The 16,343-nt window shown below is 38.6% G+C and overlaps 1 protein-coding gene across 1 annotated transcript; it reads right to left on the bottom strand.

The window, feature by feature from the left end:
- Positions 1 to 1,288: 1,288 nt before the first annotated feature.
- LOC140142531 (probable serine/threonine-protein kinase roco6) lies at positions 1,289 to 15,749 on the bottom strand. The gene is made up of 4 exons (XM_072164523.1): positions 15,549 to 15,749; positions 2,540 to 5,428; positions 1,635 to 1,722; positions 1,289 to 1,410 (listed from the first exon to the last, which is right to left on the bottom strand). Exon 2 carries the CDS (start codon positions 4,277 to 4,279, stop codon positions 2,804 to 2,806), a length of 1,476 nt encoding a protein of 491 aa, XP_072020624.1. The 5' UTR covers positions 4,280 to 5,428; positions 15,549 to 15,749; the 3' UTR covers positions 1,289 to 1,410; positions 1,635 to 1,722; positions 2,540 to 2,803.
- Between the last annotated feature and the right edge of the window lie 594 nt (positions 15,750 to 16,343).

The following is a 16,343-nucleotide window of genomic DNA, read 5'->3' as shown; positions in this document are numbered from 1 at the left end:
AAATTTCGCTTGTAGATAATGACGGATGAGGACGCACATCACCACATTTCAGCAAGAATAGGAATAGAGTTGTTGATTAATCAAATTGAAAAATTGAAGTGCGGGAAACACATCTTTTTCTGGTCATTGAATTACTTGATGTGTATAGGGGAAATAAACATTCAACAGTAGGGTGTTTATAGACATATTTATGACGCAAGTAGATGTAGCTGGGGTCTAGCTTATTAGGAGGGTGTGAGACTCAAAGTTTACACATCATTACAACTAGCAGATATATGAACAAAAGCTATCAAGACAAGGTTGCATAATTTATCAGGCTGTTCTTTAAGCTTATTGATGAAAAGTCTTGTCATGCAGAACATGTTTATTTACAGTTACCTTAACAGCAATTCACCTAGTAGCATTCCCGGGGGGGGGGGTACTCAAGTTTGGTTTTGGTAGGGACGTGCCGCTGAGAATTTGAAAGTGGACCCATAAATATACCAATTTTTCAAGAAATTTGGCCCCATTGATATACCAAAAGTCAAAATTTTCGACCGAATTTATCCTAAATTGTCTTAGTTTTTACAAATTTTCCAATTTTGAAAAAAGGACCCATTAATATACCAAAATAGGCTTTGAAAAAGGGGTCATTGATATACCAAGAGGCTGAAAATGCTACCCATATTTGCGGCACGTCCCCGTATGGTCATTTGTACTGAGTACCCCCTCCCCCGGGTAGCATTCACTAGCAAAGTAGTTAATCACCTATGCGCTACAACTGGAACAACTACTCACGATTTTTACAATGTAGTTTGCTTATTCTCGTCGAAAAAAGGCACTGTTTTTGATGTAAATAATGATGCGCAATATCATCACCAACGTATAAGAATAATAACAGGAATAAAATGGTTTGTTTCCATATCGTTTTCATGTTCACTACTAATTCATCCCCACTACTTTTCATTCCGGGCTTTTCGTAGCTCAGTTTGTAATCCATCATAGTCAAAATTGATGTAATATTCACGAGCTGTGATGACAGTGCGATAATCAATTCCATCAGTACCAGCGGAAGCATTAAAATTTCAGGGAGGGGTCGAAGGACGAGCATATTTTCCCCGGTTTTACTTAGCCAGTGCGCGAAAAAACTTCGCAATTTTACCCTATTTGGGTCCAAAACACGGTGTTTATTGTTCTAATGCACAAGGCAGTTATTGCTTTGTTTTTTCGTATATTATGATTTTTTGTCCTCCACCCCCCAATGCTTACAAATGACTAAGTAAGCATATTTTTATGAACAATGTACTTGTACCAAATATTCATTCTAGGTCTCTAAAAGCGTCTCCTGTTGCGGGTTGGGTAGGTTAATCTGCGTATTGTCACCAGCGTTGATGACCACATTGTTTGATCCTTGTCCAATTGTCACAGCACCTGTAACAATATAACATAGGGACATAATTAGGTCAAAATTATTTCTTAAAAATCATCAAATTTATCACTATAGTTTGATTACTATTATCGTTTGCTCAAACCACTCATGATGTTTTCTTCCTACATTGGAATTTTGCAGCCAATGGGTTTTATTTGTTTGCTTGTTTTATAGCTTTATGTAGCTTAATGAAAAACGTTGGTTAATACATTACATATAGGCCTACCTTGTTGTCTTTGATTATCTCCAGCAGCGGAGGATGTCGATGATTCCGACGAACTACGTCTATTCTTTCGTCCACATGATACAGAGAGCTGCCAGTTATTAAGAAAAATCAAACAATGATCGTACAGCCAATATCACAGTATACGAAATTGATGACTAGACCAGGCGGCGAGTGGCATGATCGAGCCGGCAACTTGTGAAACCGCCCGGCCGTATGGCATTTTCCATATACTCGGTTAGTTGTGTGGGGTTCATTATCGAACTCCAACGGTTTTAGCTTGTATTTATATTATATATTAACATAGGCCTATTTGTTTGTGATATTTCAAGCGTTTTAAAATTTCAAAATAATCCCATTCAATCACACGGTTGACGATGGAAATTTACTGAATTTAGAGAATGCACGGCGACCACCACCTGGACTAGACAATGAACAAAATGGGAACATAATCCCACTGTATTACCCGATTTAGAGAATGGATGTAGTACCGATTCTAAGCTACCCAGCCTATTTCCACGTGACACATGAGCACGTGCTAACTTTATCAACAATTAAATTAACAATGAAAATGACAAAGTTTCAAACCAACTGATAACACCATGAATTTTAGTTCATACTAAATGTTGATAACGAGTATTTGCTTCAAGCTTTGTTTACAATAATATTGGGAAGATATACTTATAGACTAATTAAACTATGTATGCCCTTTACATTTAAAAATTATTCCAATTTACGTTTTAGATAATCTGATAAGCTAAAGTTATAACAATCTACAGCCTCACAATCGACAGGAGTTTGAGTGCATCATATGCCCTTGTCATCAAATGTCAAATCTCAGCAGCAAGTTCCAGCAACATATTATTCAAAAAATATTATTGAAAAATAGTTTGCATGCACCTACATACCTTTGGTGACACACGCACTTCTTTGGTAACGTCCGTCTACTAACAACTTCTTCACTGGACTGTTGGCAGTTGGGAATTCTTCACCGTCGGTGCAAATTTCAAGAACCTTGATGGTGTCCTGTCCCTCACTGCAGATCATGCAACATGGTCCCAATCTGTACGGTAGGTTTGGGAAGTCTTTCTTCCTAATATCTTCCAGCTCTCCAGTGATGCATTGTAAGACTTGAAAACCGCATCTCTGCTGTTCATCAGTACTTTGAACCACTACTCTAATGAGTTGTTGCTTGATGGAATTCTGCTGTAGCTGTAGCATGAAAAAATGGAATCCTCTTTGAAGCAGAATATGCCTCGTTGATGATAAAGCCTACCATTTGTTCGTGCTTCCTCCAGATTGTGGTACCAGCAACGAGCTATAAGCCGGTGAAAAATAACTTCACTCGGCACATAGCCAAAATCAAAGAAGTATTCTTCGTCATCATCGGCACTGTCCCAGTCCCTGTATGGCACAGGTTCTTCAGGGAGGTGAGAGGGTACGATACAATGTGTAAAGCTATTCCCATTTCCCGGTTGTATCGGTAACAACATATTGTAAGCCTCCAAAAATCGTGTAACCGTATTGACCAGTTCCCTATCATCACCTACTATTTCTGTAATTAAGTCCACGCTTGCTACGCCATTCGTCTGCAAGGCTTGCCAGTTTTCGGCATTTTCTAGAAGCCGATCAGATAGGGACGGGAACTTCAGTAAGTCTTTCATGATATCAAGAAGATGCTGGGGATCTAGTATGACGTAGTTCTTCATAACGTCATCATCATTTCGGTATATGAATTCCCCCGAGGTGTGACAAAATCTCAGAAAGCGTTCAACTTCCTCTTCTCCAAAACCATTCCTATTGGCTTCTTCAACTAAGAAATCTCTTTTCATAAACCATGGATTTTCGATGCCACTCTTCCATTGTCTAATCATGTCCAGCAGGCGAAGATACCAAACTGGTTGTTCCTGTTTGAGAAATGGCCTTTCCTTTGCTTTGCGTTTGATTGTTTCTCTCAACAGTAGGCCATCTTCATCAATCGGACGGGAGTTTTCTACCACAAATAGAGGAGATTCATGCTTGGCATTTATCGCGAGAACGCCACAAAAATCATTGTATAGTGACTTTCGAATCTCTTCTGCCATGTCTGTTAGGAATCCTACATGGTTTCGGACACTATCGAGATGTGTACCGACGATGAACACAAGTGCATCATGTATTTCGGCATGAGCTTTAATCGTGTAAAGCCACTGTTTTAACTTTTCAATCTGTTGCATTGGGTTTTCCCACGCCGCTTCCAAACTAAACACAAGCATATAAATGGCTCTTTCTGGAAGAAAAAAGTGCTGCATAGCTTGATAAACAGAATCTCCTGCAAAATCCCATACGATAAGTTTCATGATCGTTGCGTCTTGTCCTCGTGATGATGTCATCAGTTGGTCTCGAAAGATATGGATAGGTATTCCGTCTTTTTCAGCCTTCTGGACTTGATAGCAAGTGTGCATATCCCTCAGCATAAACGAAGCAATACAAATCACTTGCTGCCAACCGATGTTGTTGTTTATTTCTAAGCCTATGAGATGACCAAGTGTAACAGCGGTTATAAATCCAATAGCCTTCTTTTGAGATACCCATCTCTCCAAATCTTCTCTGCAATATATTCCCTCGCATATTGAACAGCTGTTGAAGCGCTCGCTCCCATTACACATCCTATAACAAAGCTATAAACATAGCAACCGTTCATCGACATGAACATTTGTTGAACAGAGAGCATGGCACAACCTCCGATTAGTAGTTGCTTTTTCTGTAACAACCTGTAGACAAATGATCTAACACAGGAGCCTGAATATCTGACAAACACAATTCCAAAAAAGATATCCACTGCAAAGTAAAATAATATGCGGTGCTTTGCGTTGCCAATTATCAAATTCTGATGGCAGTACTTCGGGTCTGCTCATGAGGCAAAAAGCAATAGCCATACCTGTTCTACCACCGAATCCACACAAGAAACCAAATACGCCTGAAACAAAACAGCAGATCAAAACTCTTAAATTTCCCAACAGAAGATCCAAACTTACACCTCCTTGGATGGCAAGAACCATATCCCTGGACAAAACATCTACCAAGATAGCTTGCAACGCACAGGCAGTGCCAAACCTGTAAGCACTGTTAAAATCAAGAAAATTAATATACTAAGACTTGCGATTGCTGCCCATGCAAATGGCCCAAATTCATAACCTAGTCCATTGACTACAGTGATTATCATGATGATCAATGGCAAAGTCCATTTCAGTTGCACTCCCAAAACCTCACAAAAGCTTTTAGTTTTAGAAATTATGTTCACTAATCCAAACTGTTGCTCATCGGTGTTTCCTTGCGGGAGTTCATGTTGCCTTAAAATACGGCGACGTCTTTGTGTCTTAGTAGGCGATTCAAGTTTCGTATCAATCTTCAGAGCTCCATTAAAGCTGTCTTCGTTTTTGCAGACGCACCACGTTGCGGACAATTTTGGATCATCTGCCATGAGATTGCCTGTGGCTTTCGACCATTCCGGAGATAGATCAGACGTCTCACATGTAGTTATATCAATTCCTTCTGTAGAGTGTGGTTCAATGGTAGGATCACACTGGCCTCCAGTCAGCATCTCTAACGTACTTGACTTCCCAACACCTTTGTCTCCAACAATCACTGTTCGCAGTCTGTTACATTCTCCAATGCCGTTATTGAAAGCGTTTCGGTAAGCATGCTGAATGGAATTGTCATTCACCAAAACGCTACGGTTGAAACTCCTCCCAAAACTTCCGAATCCTTTCAGATATGAGCCAAAATTGGTCTCCATTTCTAACGTTGTAATCTATCTGCAAAAGAATAATAAAAAATGAAATTTGTATCACGGATGGTTGTATATTGTATTGAAGTTCAATACAACCGTATGCAAGTTGTATAATAGTTTATAATCTTCTAAACCTAAATATCTGTTTTTGTGACGATCAAGAAAATGTTGTCCCTCACCGCTTGTTTAAAATGACAGATGTGTTATATTTGAATGGCCCTTTATGATACCATGATTTCTCAGTTTCTGTAACAATTTACATATATTACAGGGTGTCCCAGAAAAAATTACCAGTGAATAGAATTGAACGTAAGTCGAGAAGTAGAAATCAGAATCAAAAAAAAATTAAAATGAAGCGCATAGCCTAATTTATTGTACATCACGTACGAAAATTTTATTTGATTCGGTTGACTGGTTGTGAAGAAATTAACGATTACATAATGCGCACATCAATGCAGTTCATTCCAAGTTTGATCACAGGCGCTTTTTTCATAGTCGCCCACCACTTCCTAAAGTTTGTGTATTTCATTACATTTAGTCCACATTATCTATTTTATAATCCGACGGTGTTATGTTATTCATGTTTTCATAGTTTGTCCGAGAAAACTTTGATTTCTGCAATTGGAAGCTTTCCAACTTTAATTCTCTAGGTTGTGCAAAAATGTTATATTTTAACTTTCCAAAGAACATTTGAGCCAACAATGACAATGATCAAGTACTTACAGTTTACGTGTACTTTTTGATACCATGCAGCATTAATGTTGAAGTTTTAAAAGATTTAAACTTTACATTACAACTTCTACGAAATATTCCAAAAACTTGAATGTGTGTGAGATTTTTTTAGGCCAGCTGGAATTCTTTTATGCAATAATCCTTTATGCAACGTTTATATCAACATTAACGAAAAAGATATTTACAAGTACCGAGCATAATCTTACATGTAAGCTTTCATTTTCAAAATCGTGCAGGTTTTCAAATTTGAACAAGACCTAATTAAATGTTTTGCAAGAAACAGATTGTTAGAAAAGAACGAAAAGGATTTCACAGAACAAACCATGAAGCCCATCGACAGTTAACCACTATAGTGCGTGTTGTGTTAAATGATATTTCTCTCAAACTTGGAATGAAGTGAATTGACGCATGCGTTATGTAATCGCTCATTTCTTCGCAATCGGTTAACCGATTCCAATACAAATTGACGTATATAATGTAGAATGGGCTAGATGGGCTACACGCAGATATTTAGATTTGCAGATTCTGATGTCTATTTCTCGACTTACGTCCAAATTCATTTGCTCGATAATTTTTTTATTGGACACCCTGTATATGAAGGACGGTGTAATATTTATTCTTGGGCACGGGCATCGATGGGGAAAATTGGGAAGAGGTAGAAGCAAATTAATTGATGCAAGCTGATGGGCAGGGAAAGTAATGTTTTTAATAGCACACATTTTTAGAGACATCATTATAAAAACAATTAAAGCTCGAATCTTTCAACAATTAAAGCCATTAATGCTTAAAAAAAAAAAAGCTGATGTAAAAACGTCAAATACACAAATTATGTTTCTGCTCACGCTAGCATAAGCTATACTTTATACTAAGTAAGAATATTTTTGCAAGGTGGCGGATAGCACATGAATGAGCTAGACACATGCAATTATGCGGTGGCTATTACTGACCATGGTCTGTTAAAAAAGTTTGGCTTATTTCCCGGGGCAATTTATCGAGATTCCCGAAATCTTATAATAGCTGCATACAGTAAGTGTGATTTTGACACTAAGTAAATAGGGAAATCCTCTTGGCACTGTTTTCATTTTGAAACCATTACATGGCCATTTTATATTATTAAGTTAGGCGTGCAGCCTAACTTATTTCTTTCTTGCCGTTTCTTTCTTTCTTTCTTCTCACAATTTGCTACTACTTCCACATCCTTAATTGGATTTTGACCAAACTCAGTCACAAGCAGTATTGGGTAGCTGGCTACAAAAGTTATGGGTTGTTTAACGTCAGAGGTCATCCAAGGGGTCATAGGGGTCAAAAAAGGTCATTTTAACCGAAAATGCTCCGATTGAGCTGAAATTTAAATGCAATGATCCTTATGACATTTTAAACATTTTAGAAATATTTTAAAATTCATTTAAGGTCATTAAAGGGTCATAAAGGGGTCAAAGGTCAAGTTTTTCCAAATGCTCCAATTGAGCTGAAATTTAAATGCAATGATCCTTATGACATTCTAAACATTTTAAAAACATTTTAAAATTCATTTAAGGTCATTAAGGAGTCATAAAGGGGTCAAAGGTCAAGTGTTCCAAAATGCTCCAATTGAGCTGAAATTTAAATGCAATAATCCTTATGACATTCTAAACATGTTGAAAATATTTTAAAATTCATTTAAGGTCATTAAGGGGCAATAAAGGGGTCAAAGGTCAAGTTTTCAAAATGCTCCAATTGAGCTGAAATTTAAATGCAATGATCGTTATGACATTCTTAACATGTTTTAAATATTTTAAAATTCATTTAAGATCATTAAGGATGTCAGAGGTCAAAGGTCAAGTTTTCAAAATGCCAGTTTTCCACGATCAAGGTATATTAAAACAGCAATTAATGAAACAGTCTTATTAAAATTAATACAATCCAGCACATTGGCTGCTGGATCAGATCGTCACAGTCATCCGCCTAACTTACCTCGTGCCCTTGCAAAGGGCACAGTTGCTCTAGTTGTATTTGTTTTCATGAATACAGTCCCATGTTTATATCACCAACGTAGTGAAGCTACATGCATGTAGCAACTAACACCACTGTCCGTGACCATTGGGATCTTTGCCAATCCTTGCTTGAAGGAAGTGAATCTCTGATAAGGCTACTATACACATCGCCTGATTGTTTTCGTAAATTTTAATCGCTGTGGTATAAAGGGGCTGTGCAATTATTATTACCCCCCCCACCCGGGTAAATTCTAAAAAAGGGTAGCATACCAAAAACACCCGAGAAAACACCTTGTCACCCCCCTCGGCCGGCCAAAAATTACATGCCTCCCCCGGCATGCAAAAATATTCCCCTTGCATCATTTTTGGAAGCCCAGAAGCCCAGTTTGCAAACCTTTAATTAGTTAGATATAGCGGGGAGGAGATTTTGCATGTTATAGAAGCACGTTTCAGTACTAGCCATGCTGTTTTCCTTAGCATTTTAGTGCGTTTTATTAAAAAGGTACCCAATGAATGCGTGCCAAAAATCTCGTGCCTCCTCCCCCCCCCCCCTTTCTTTTTTTTTGACTTGTCAAAATCATCTTGCATTTTGTCGGGTTACCCAGCAAACACAAAAGGTTTTGGTCATGAAAAGGTTTTAAAACGTTTTGTATATTGTCTGCAAACATTTTGTGAATGATGTCGAAAATGTTTTGTGTTTGCTGGGTATGTTATCATTTCCCTGCTGCTGCATCAGTGATCTTTCCATTTAATACCACGACTGAATATTTAGTTTGCAATGAGATTCATCAGTTTTTTATCAACTCCAACTGATCACAGATATTTCCAAAGGGCTTCAAAAATGCTGCTTTGAAGTCTCAGAGGTCCCAGTGTGTATTGGTATACTTCTTTCTTTGGCCCTTTCAGAGATTTGACGGACTGTAAATAACGCATCTGAAGTGCCTATGGATCTCCTTAACCCACATTGTTCCTCTCAGATGTTTATATACAATATGTTGTATTCTGTTAAGAACCATCCTACAGAAAACTTTCCCCGGGAATGACAGGTGAGTAATAGATCTCTAGTTGGCTGGGTCCAGTTAGTCGGCCTTTTTGTATACACATGGGTTACTAGAACATTACGCGAGTCTTCAGGGATTGTTCCTTCAGCCCAGGCTGTGTTGATGATTTTCAGCAACATTTGTTTCACCTTGGGTCCTCCTGCTTTCAACACTTCTGCTAAGATCTTATCCCAACCACAAGCTTTGTTTTTTAAGCTTCTTGATGGCCTTTTAACTTCATCTTAAGAAAACGACAAACATGCTGTGGCGGGGTTGACAGGCTCCGGCATGGGCTTTTTCAGTGAACCGTGTTTGTCTTTGGATGCAGATTTTGGCTTTATCACCTGCTAGCTTTGTAACTTTCTTCGTGGCTTTTCTCGAACATCTTTTTAAGAAGCTTTCTTTTCCACTACTTCACGTGATATTTGAACCCTTTATTCAGCTTCCGATAACAGTTCTTGTTTGTAATATTTATTCTTGGCCACGGGCATGGATGGGGAAATTAGGAAGAGGGAGAAGCAAATTAATTGATGCAAGCTGATGGGCAGGGGAAGTAATATTTTTAATAGCACATATTTTTAGAGACATCATTATAAAAACAATTAAAGCTCGAATCTTTCAACAATTAAAGCCATTGAGGCTTAACGAAAAAAAGCTGATGTAAAAACGTCAAATACACAAATTATGTTTCTGCTCACGCTAGCATAAGCTATACTTTATACTAAGTAAGAATATAACATGGGTTATAATATAGAACTTTACACCAGTCTTCAGGGATTTTTCCTTCAGCCCAGGCTGTGTTGATGATTTTCAGCAACATTTGTTTCACCTTGGGTCCTCCTGCTTTCAACACTTCTGCTAAGATCTTATCCCAACCACAAGCTTTGTTTTTTAAGCTTCTTGATGGCCTTTTAACTTCATCTTAAGAAAACGACAAACATGCTGTGGCGGGGTTGACAGGCTCCGGCATGGGCTTTTTCAGTGAACCGTGTTTGTCTTTGGATGCAGATTTTGGCTTTATCACCTGCTAGCTTTGTAACTTTCTTCGTGGCTTTTCTCGAACATCTTTTTAAGAAGCTTTCTTTTCCACTACTTCACGTGATATTTGAACCCTTTATTCAGCTTCCGATAACAGTTCTTGTTTGTAATATTTATTCTTGGCCACGGGCATCGATGGGGAAAATTAGGAAGAGGGAGAAGCAAATTAATTGATGCAAGCTGATGGGCAGGGGAAGTAATATTTTTTAATAGCACATATTTTTAGAGACATCATTATAAAAACAATTAAAGCTCGAATCTTTCAACAATTAAAGCCATTGAGGCTTAACGAAAAAAAAGCTGATGTAAAAACGTCAAATACACAAATTATGTTTCTGCTCACGCTAGCATAAGCTATACTTTATACTAAGTAAGAATATAACATGGGTTATAATATGGAACTTTACACCAGTCTTCAGGGATTTTTCCTTCAGCCCAGGCTGTGTTGATGATTTTCAGCAACATTTGTTTCACCTTGGGTCCTCCTGCTTTCAACACTTCTGCTAAGATCTTATCCCAACCACAAGCTTTGTTTTTTAAGCTTCTTGATGGCCTTTTAACTTCATCTTAAGAAAACGACAAACATGCTGTGGCGGGGTTGACAGGCTCCGGCATGGGCTTTTTCAGTGAACCGTGTTTGTCTTTGGATGCAGATTTTGGCTTTATCACCTGCTAGCTTTGTAACTTTCTTCGTGGCTTTTCTCGAACATCTTTTTAAGAAGCTTTCTTTTCCACTACTTCACGTGATATTTGAACCCTTTATTCAGCTTCCGATAACAGTTCTTGTTTGTAATATTTATTCTTGGCCACGGGCATCGATGGGGAAAATTAGGAAGAGGGAGAAGCAAATTAATTGATGCAAGCTGATGGGCAGGGGAAGTAATATTTTTAATAGCACATATTTTTAGAGACATCATTATAAAAACAATTAAAGCTCGAATCTTTCAACAATTAAAGCCATTGAGGCTTAACGAAAAAAAAAGCTGATGTAAAAACGTCAAATACACAAATTATGTTTCTGCTCACGCTAGCATAAGCTATACTTTATACTAAGTAAGAATATAACATGGGTTATTATATAGAACTTTACACCAGTCTTCAGGGATTTTTCCTTCAGCCCAGGCTGTGTTGATGATTTTCAGCAACATTTGTTTCACCTTGGGTCCTCCTGCTTTCAACACTTCTGCTAAGATCTTATCCCAACCACAAGCTTTGTTTTTTAAGCTTCTTGATGGCCTTTTAACTTCATCTAAAGAAAACGACAAACATGCTGTGGCGGGGTTGACAGGCTCCGGCATGGGCTCTTTCATTGAACCGTGTTTGTCTTTGGATGCAGATTTTGGCTTTATCACCTGCTAGCTTTGTAACTTTCTTCGTGGCTTTTCTCGAACATCTTTTTAAGAAGCTTTCTTTTCCACTACTACACGTGATATTTGAACCCTTTATTCAGCTTCTGATAACAGTTCTTGTTTGGAGATGAGGGGTTGGTTAACATCAAGACTCTAGCTTTTCTTCTCAAGTGACACATTTTCTTGACTTCTTCAGGCAATCCCTTACTTGGCGAGCCCTCCTAATAGCAACTGATTCTTCTGTGATTTTGTTTGTGGTGTCTCTGGATTTAGCCCACGGGTCTTCTACATCAGTTGAAATAGGGGTTCAAAAGTACCACCTATCTCTACAAATGTGACGTGTCATGTCAAAAGGAGACACTTTTGGGCAGGTTATGAATTTTGAGGTTTTTACATAATTATCTTAAATATTAAGATATGTTGCTCCACAACGCCGTTTTCCCCAATGAAATCGGACATTCTTAAGCGAAGATATTGAGTTCGTAAGTTATGGTATTATAAAATTGGAAATGGAGATATCGGCCTTTAAAAATATTATTGACAATGTTGAGAGTACGAATTACCTTGAAAAATGTCTCCAAAAATACAAGATGCCAGTTTTATTCCGGTCTGAAACTATCAGACAATATTTTAAAGATTGATAGCATCACAAATCGGCAAAAAAAACAAATTGTGAAAAACTCACCCCGGGCACATATTTGGCTATTTCTCCATTTACGATCCTGCCCAAAAGTGTCTCCTTTTGACATGACACGTCACAAATGTGTGCTATCTATTAAAAAAAACATAACTTCCCTTCCCTACCCCTTTAGCTTGCTTCAATTGCTTCCCCCGCCTCCTAATTTTGCCAATCGATGTCCAGTCCCCTTAATAAATTATTGCTTCGCCCCTAACATAATACATGTAAATTGATACATACAGAAACGTAGCAAATGGTATATAGGCATGGTAAATTGCAAATACGTCGGGGTGTGTGTCTGTCTGTCCGGCTATGAGTTTCGCCGCGCTTCGACGCATCGATCCGATATTTCGGATATGGATAGGTATCGGGAAAAGCATGTTGATCGGGTGGTTTTGAAGGTCATCGAAAGTCAAGGTCAAAGGTCAAAATTTCAAACTTTGTCCGATCGGGCCCAAACTTGGTGGGTGGTATTCTTGATACGAGGGGAATGTACACGCGAAATGAAATCGAGGTCAGCCGAGGTCAAAGGTCATCACGGAGGGGTCAAATGTCAAACTTTGTCCGATCGGACTCAAACTTGGTGGGTGGAATCCTTGATACAGAGAAATATATGCGCAAAATAAAATTGAGGTCAACCGAGGTCAACCGAGGTCAAAGGTAGTCACAGAGGGGTAAAATTTCAAACTTTGTCCGATCGGGCTCAACCTTGGTGAGTGGAATCCTTGATACAAGGGGAATAAATGCGCGAAATAAAATTGAGGTCAACCCAGATCAAAGGTTATCACGGGGTGTTCAAATTTCAAACTTTGTCCGATCAGGCTCAAACAAAGTTGGGTGGAATCCTTGATATGAGGGAAACACGCAAAAAATATAATCGAGGTCATCCGAGGTCAAAGGTCATTCAGGGGCTACATTTTAAACTTCGTCTGATTTGGCTTAAACTTGGTGAAAGTAATTCTCCATATCACGGGAGCATGAATAAAATCAAACCGAGGTCACTCGAGGGCGAAGGTCATATGGGGCCAGTATGCCCAATTGTGCTTTCAAGTGGTAAAAAGAATCCTCGAAATGACGGGAACATGTCAAAAAATCAAAAATGGTCATCGGGGGTCAAATAGCATCGCTATCAGTTACTCTCACAGCTACGGGTGAACAGGTCTATCTATCTATATACTACTAAAATAATAGCCGTTGTCTGTGTGTCTGTCTGTCTGTCTGTCCGGCTATGCGTTCCGCCGCGCTTCGACGCATCGTTCCGATATTTCACACATAGATGGGTATCGGGCGTGCGCTGTTTACCGGGTAGTTTTGAAGGTCATCGGAGGTCAAGGTCAAAGGTCAAATTTTCAAACTTTGTCCAATCGGGCCCAAACTTGGTAGGTGGAATCCTTTATAGGAGGGGAATATAATGCGTGAAATAAAATCGAGGTCAACCGAGGTCAAAGGTCATTACGGAGGGGTCAGATTTCAAACTTTGTCCGATCGGGGTCAAACTTGGTGGGTCGAAACCTTTGTATGAGGGGAGCATGAAAAACATTATATGGAGGTCATCCGAGGTCAAAGGTCAAAGGTCATGGATTTCAAACTTTGTCCTATCAGGCTCAAACTTTGTGGGTGGAATCCTTGATACGAGGGGAATATATGCGCAAAACAAAATTGAGGTGAACCGAGGTCAAAGGTCATGTAGGCGCTAAATTTAAACTTTGCCTTATTGGGCTTAAACTTGATAGGTGGAATCCTTCGTAGGAGGGGAGCATGAAAAAAATTGCACTGAGGTCATCCGAGGTCAAAGGTCATCTGGGGTCAAACAGTATCGCTATCATGCCAGTGCTCTCACAGCATCAGGGCTCTCACAGCTGCAGGTGCACTAGTACTACTAAAATAATAGCCGTTGTCTGTCTGTGTGTGTGTCTGTCCGGCTATGCGTTACGCCGCGCTTCGACGCATCGTTCCGATATTTCACACATAGATGGGTATCGGGCGTGCGCTGTTTACCGGGTGGTTTTGAAGGTCATCGGAGGTCAAGGTCAAAGGTCATACGGAAAAATACCCCGCATGGATCAAAGGTCAAAATTTCAAACTTTGTCCGATCGGGCCCAAACTTGGTAGGTGGGGTCCTTGATACGAGGGGAATATATGCCCAAAATAAAATCGAGGTCAACCGAGGTCAAAGGTCATTACGGAGGGGTCAAATTTCAAACTTTGTCCGATCGGGCTCAAACTTGGTGGGTGGGATCCTTGATACGAGGGAATATATGCCCAAAATAAAATCGAGGTCAACCGAGGTCAAAGGTCATTACGGAGGGTCAAATTGCAAACTTTGTCCGATATGGCTCAAACTTGGTGGATGGAATGCAATCCTTCGTATGAGAGAAGCATGAAAAACATTATATGGAGGTCATCCGAGGTCAATTGTCATGGATTTCAAACTTTGTCCTATCGGGCTCAAACTTGGTGGGTGGAATCCTTGATATGAGGGGAATATATGTGCGAAACAAAATTGAGGTCAGCCGAGGTCAAAGGTCATCTAGGGGCTAAATTTAAATTTTGCCCTATTGTGCTTAGACTTGATATGATCGAGCATGAAAAATTACATCGAGGTCATCCGAGTTCAAAGGTCAGCTGGGGTCAAAAAGTGTGTCTCTCATGCAGATGGTGCCCTAATAGCTACATGGCCATTACAGCTGCAGGTGCACTAGTACTATTAAAATAATGAGAGAAGTCTGTGTATCTGTGTGTCCGGCTATGCGTTTTGCCGCGCTTCGACGCATCGATCCGATATTTCGGGTATGGATAGGTACCGGGAAAAGCATGTCCTTCGGCTGGTTTTAAAGGTCATCGGAGGTCAAGGTCAAAGGTCTGGATTTCAAACTTCCGATCGAGCTCAAACTCGGCGGGTGAAATACTTGATGCCAGGGAATATGCGCGAAATAAAATCGAGGTTTTTTACACGATAATATTGTACTTTATTAAACCAACACACCCTGCAAAAATCAAGACTCTAGTTTTGTCAAAATCCGAGATTTTGAATAAAACGCAGGAACCGTCGTTTTATTATTACGATGGAATTATTAGTCGAACGCATGTACAATTTACATAGTATACACGATGTTCATACTAAGGATCATACCATAACACGACCGAAAGAGTGATTGGCGACATCGGCGCTGGTAGTAAATTCCAATTTTCTTTGGTTTGCCTTAGTTGTTCGGCTCAAAAATAAAAGGGGATATATCTGACAGTAAAAGCTAACATTTTATGGCAAAGAAATGCTAATCTATTTTGTATGAAAATATTATAATATGGCTTTAAGAGAGAAATTTGTAATTACCTTGCACATCGATTTTATGTTGGCGATACTAGTATATCCATGCAGCCACACGATATCCTTTCTTGATTATGTGGTCTTTGTGCGTGAAAACCGTATCTCGAAAGTAAAACTTTCTATTACAACCATGAGCTGAATTGAAAGTTTAGCATGATATCTTCAATTTTGTTTATCCAGATCTGGGATATACATGTAGCATTCAATCATTGCAGGTTCAGAAGTTAATACTAGTATTTCGAAATAGCCTGGTTCTGTATGTAAATAAGTTCAGGGAAATCCCATTTCTTATAGTTACGCGAGAAGTCGTGTTAAAAAACTCAGCATGCACACTATAGTCTATAGGTCATCACACTTTATTTAGTTTCCTGAAGTGTTTCCATGGTTCCGATCATCATACTGGAATCGGGGTACCGGGTATTGCACTTTAATTTATAAAACTTTTTTTTCTTACGATACAAATAATAACATAATAATTCAATAATATAATATAATATAATATAATATAATATAATATAATATAATATAATATAATATAATATAACATAACATAATATGATATATATAATATAATATAATATAATATAATATAATATAATATAATGTAATGTAATGTAATGTAATGTAATGTAATGTAATGTAATGTAATGTAATATAATATAATAATATAATATAATCTATACTATATTAAGGGAAGACCCTCACCAAAATCACTTTTTATTTAATAAAATTGCTATGATTACCAAATTTGGTCTGTAGGACCTTTTGGTCATTAAGAGGAAAATATGATTTTCACCTAAT

The sequence above is a fragment of the Amphiura filiformis genome, chromosome 20, assembly GCF_039555335.1.
Source record: "Amphiura filiformis chromosome 20, Afil_fr2py, whole genome shotgun sequence".
In the NCBI taxonomy this organism is placed as follows: Eukaryota; Metazoa; Echinodermata; class Ophiuroidea; order Amphilepidida; family Amphiuridae; genus Amphiura; species Amphiura filiformis.
This window is presented reverse-complemented; position numbering and strand designations above follow the sequence as displayed.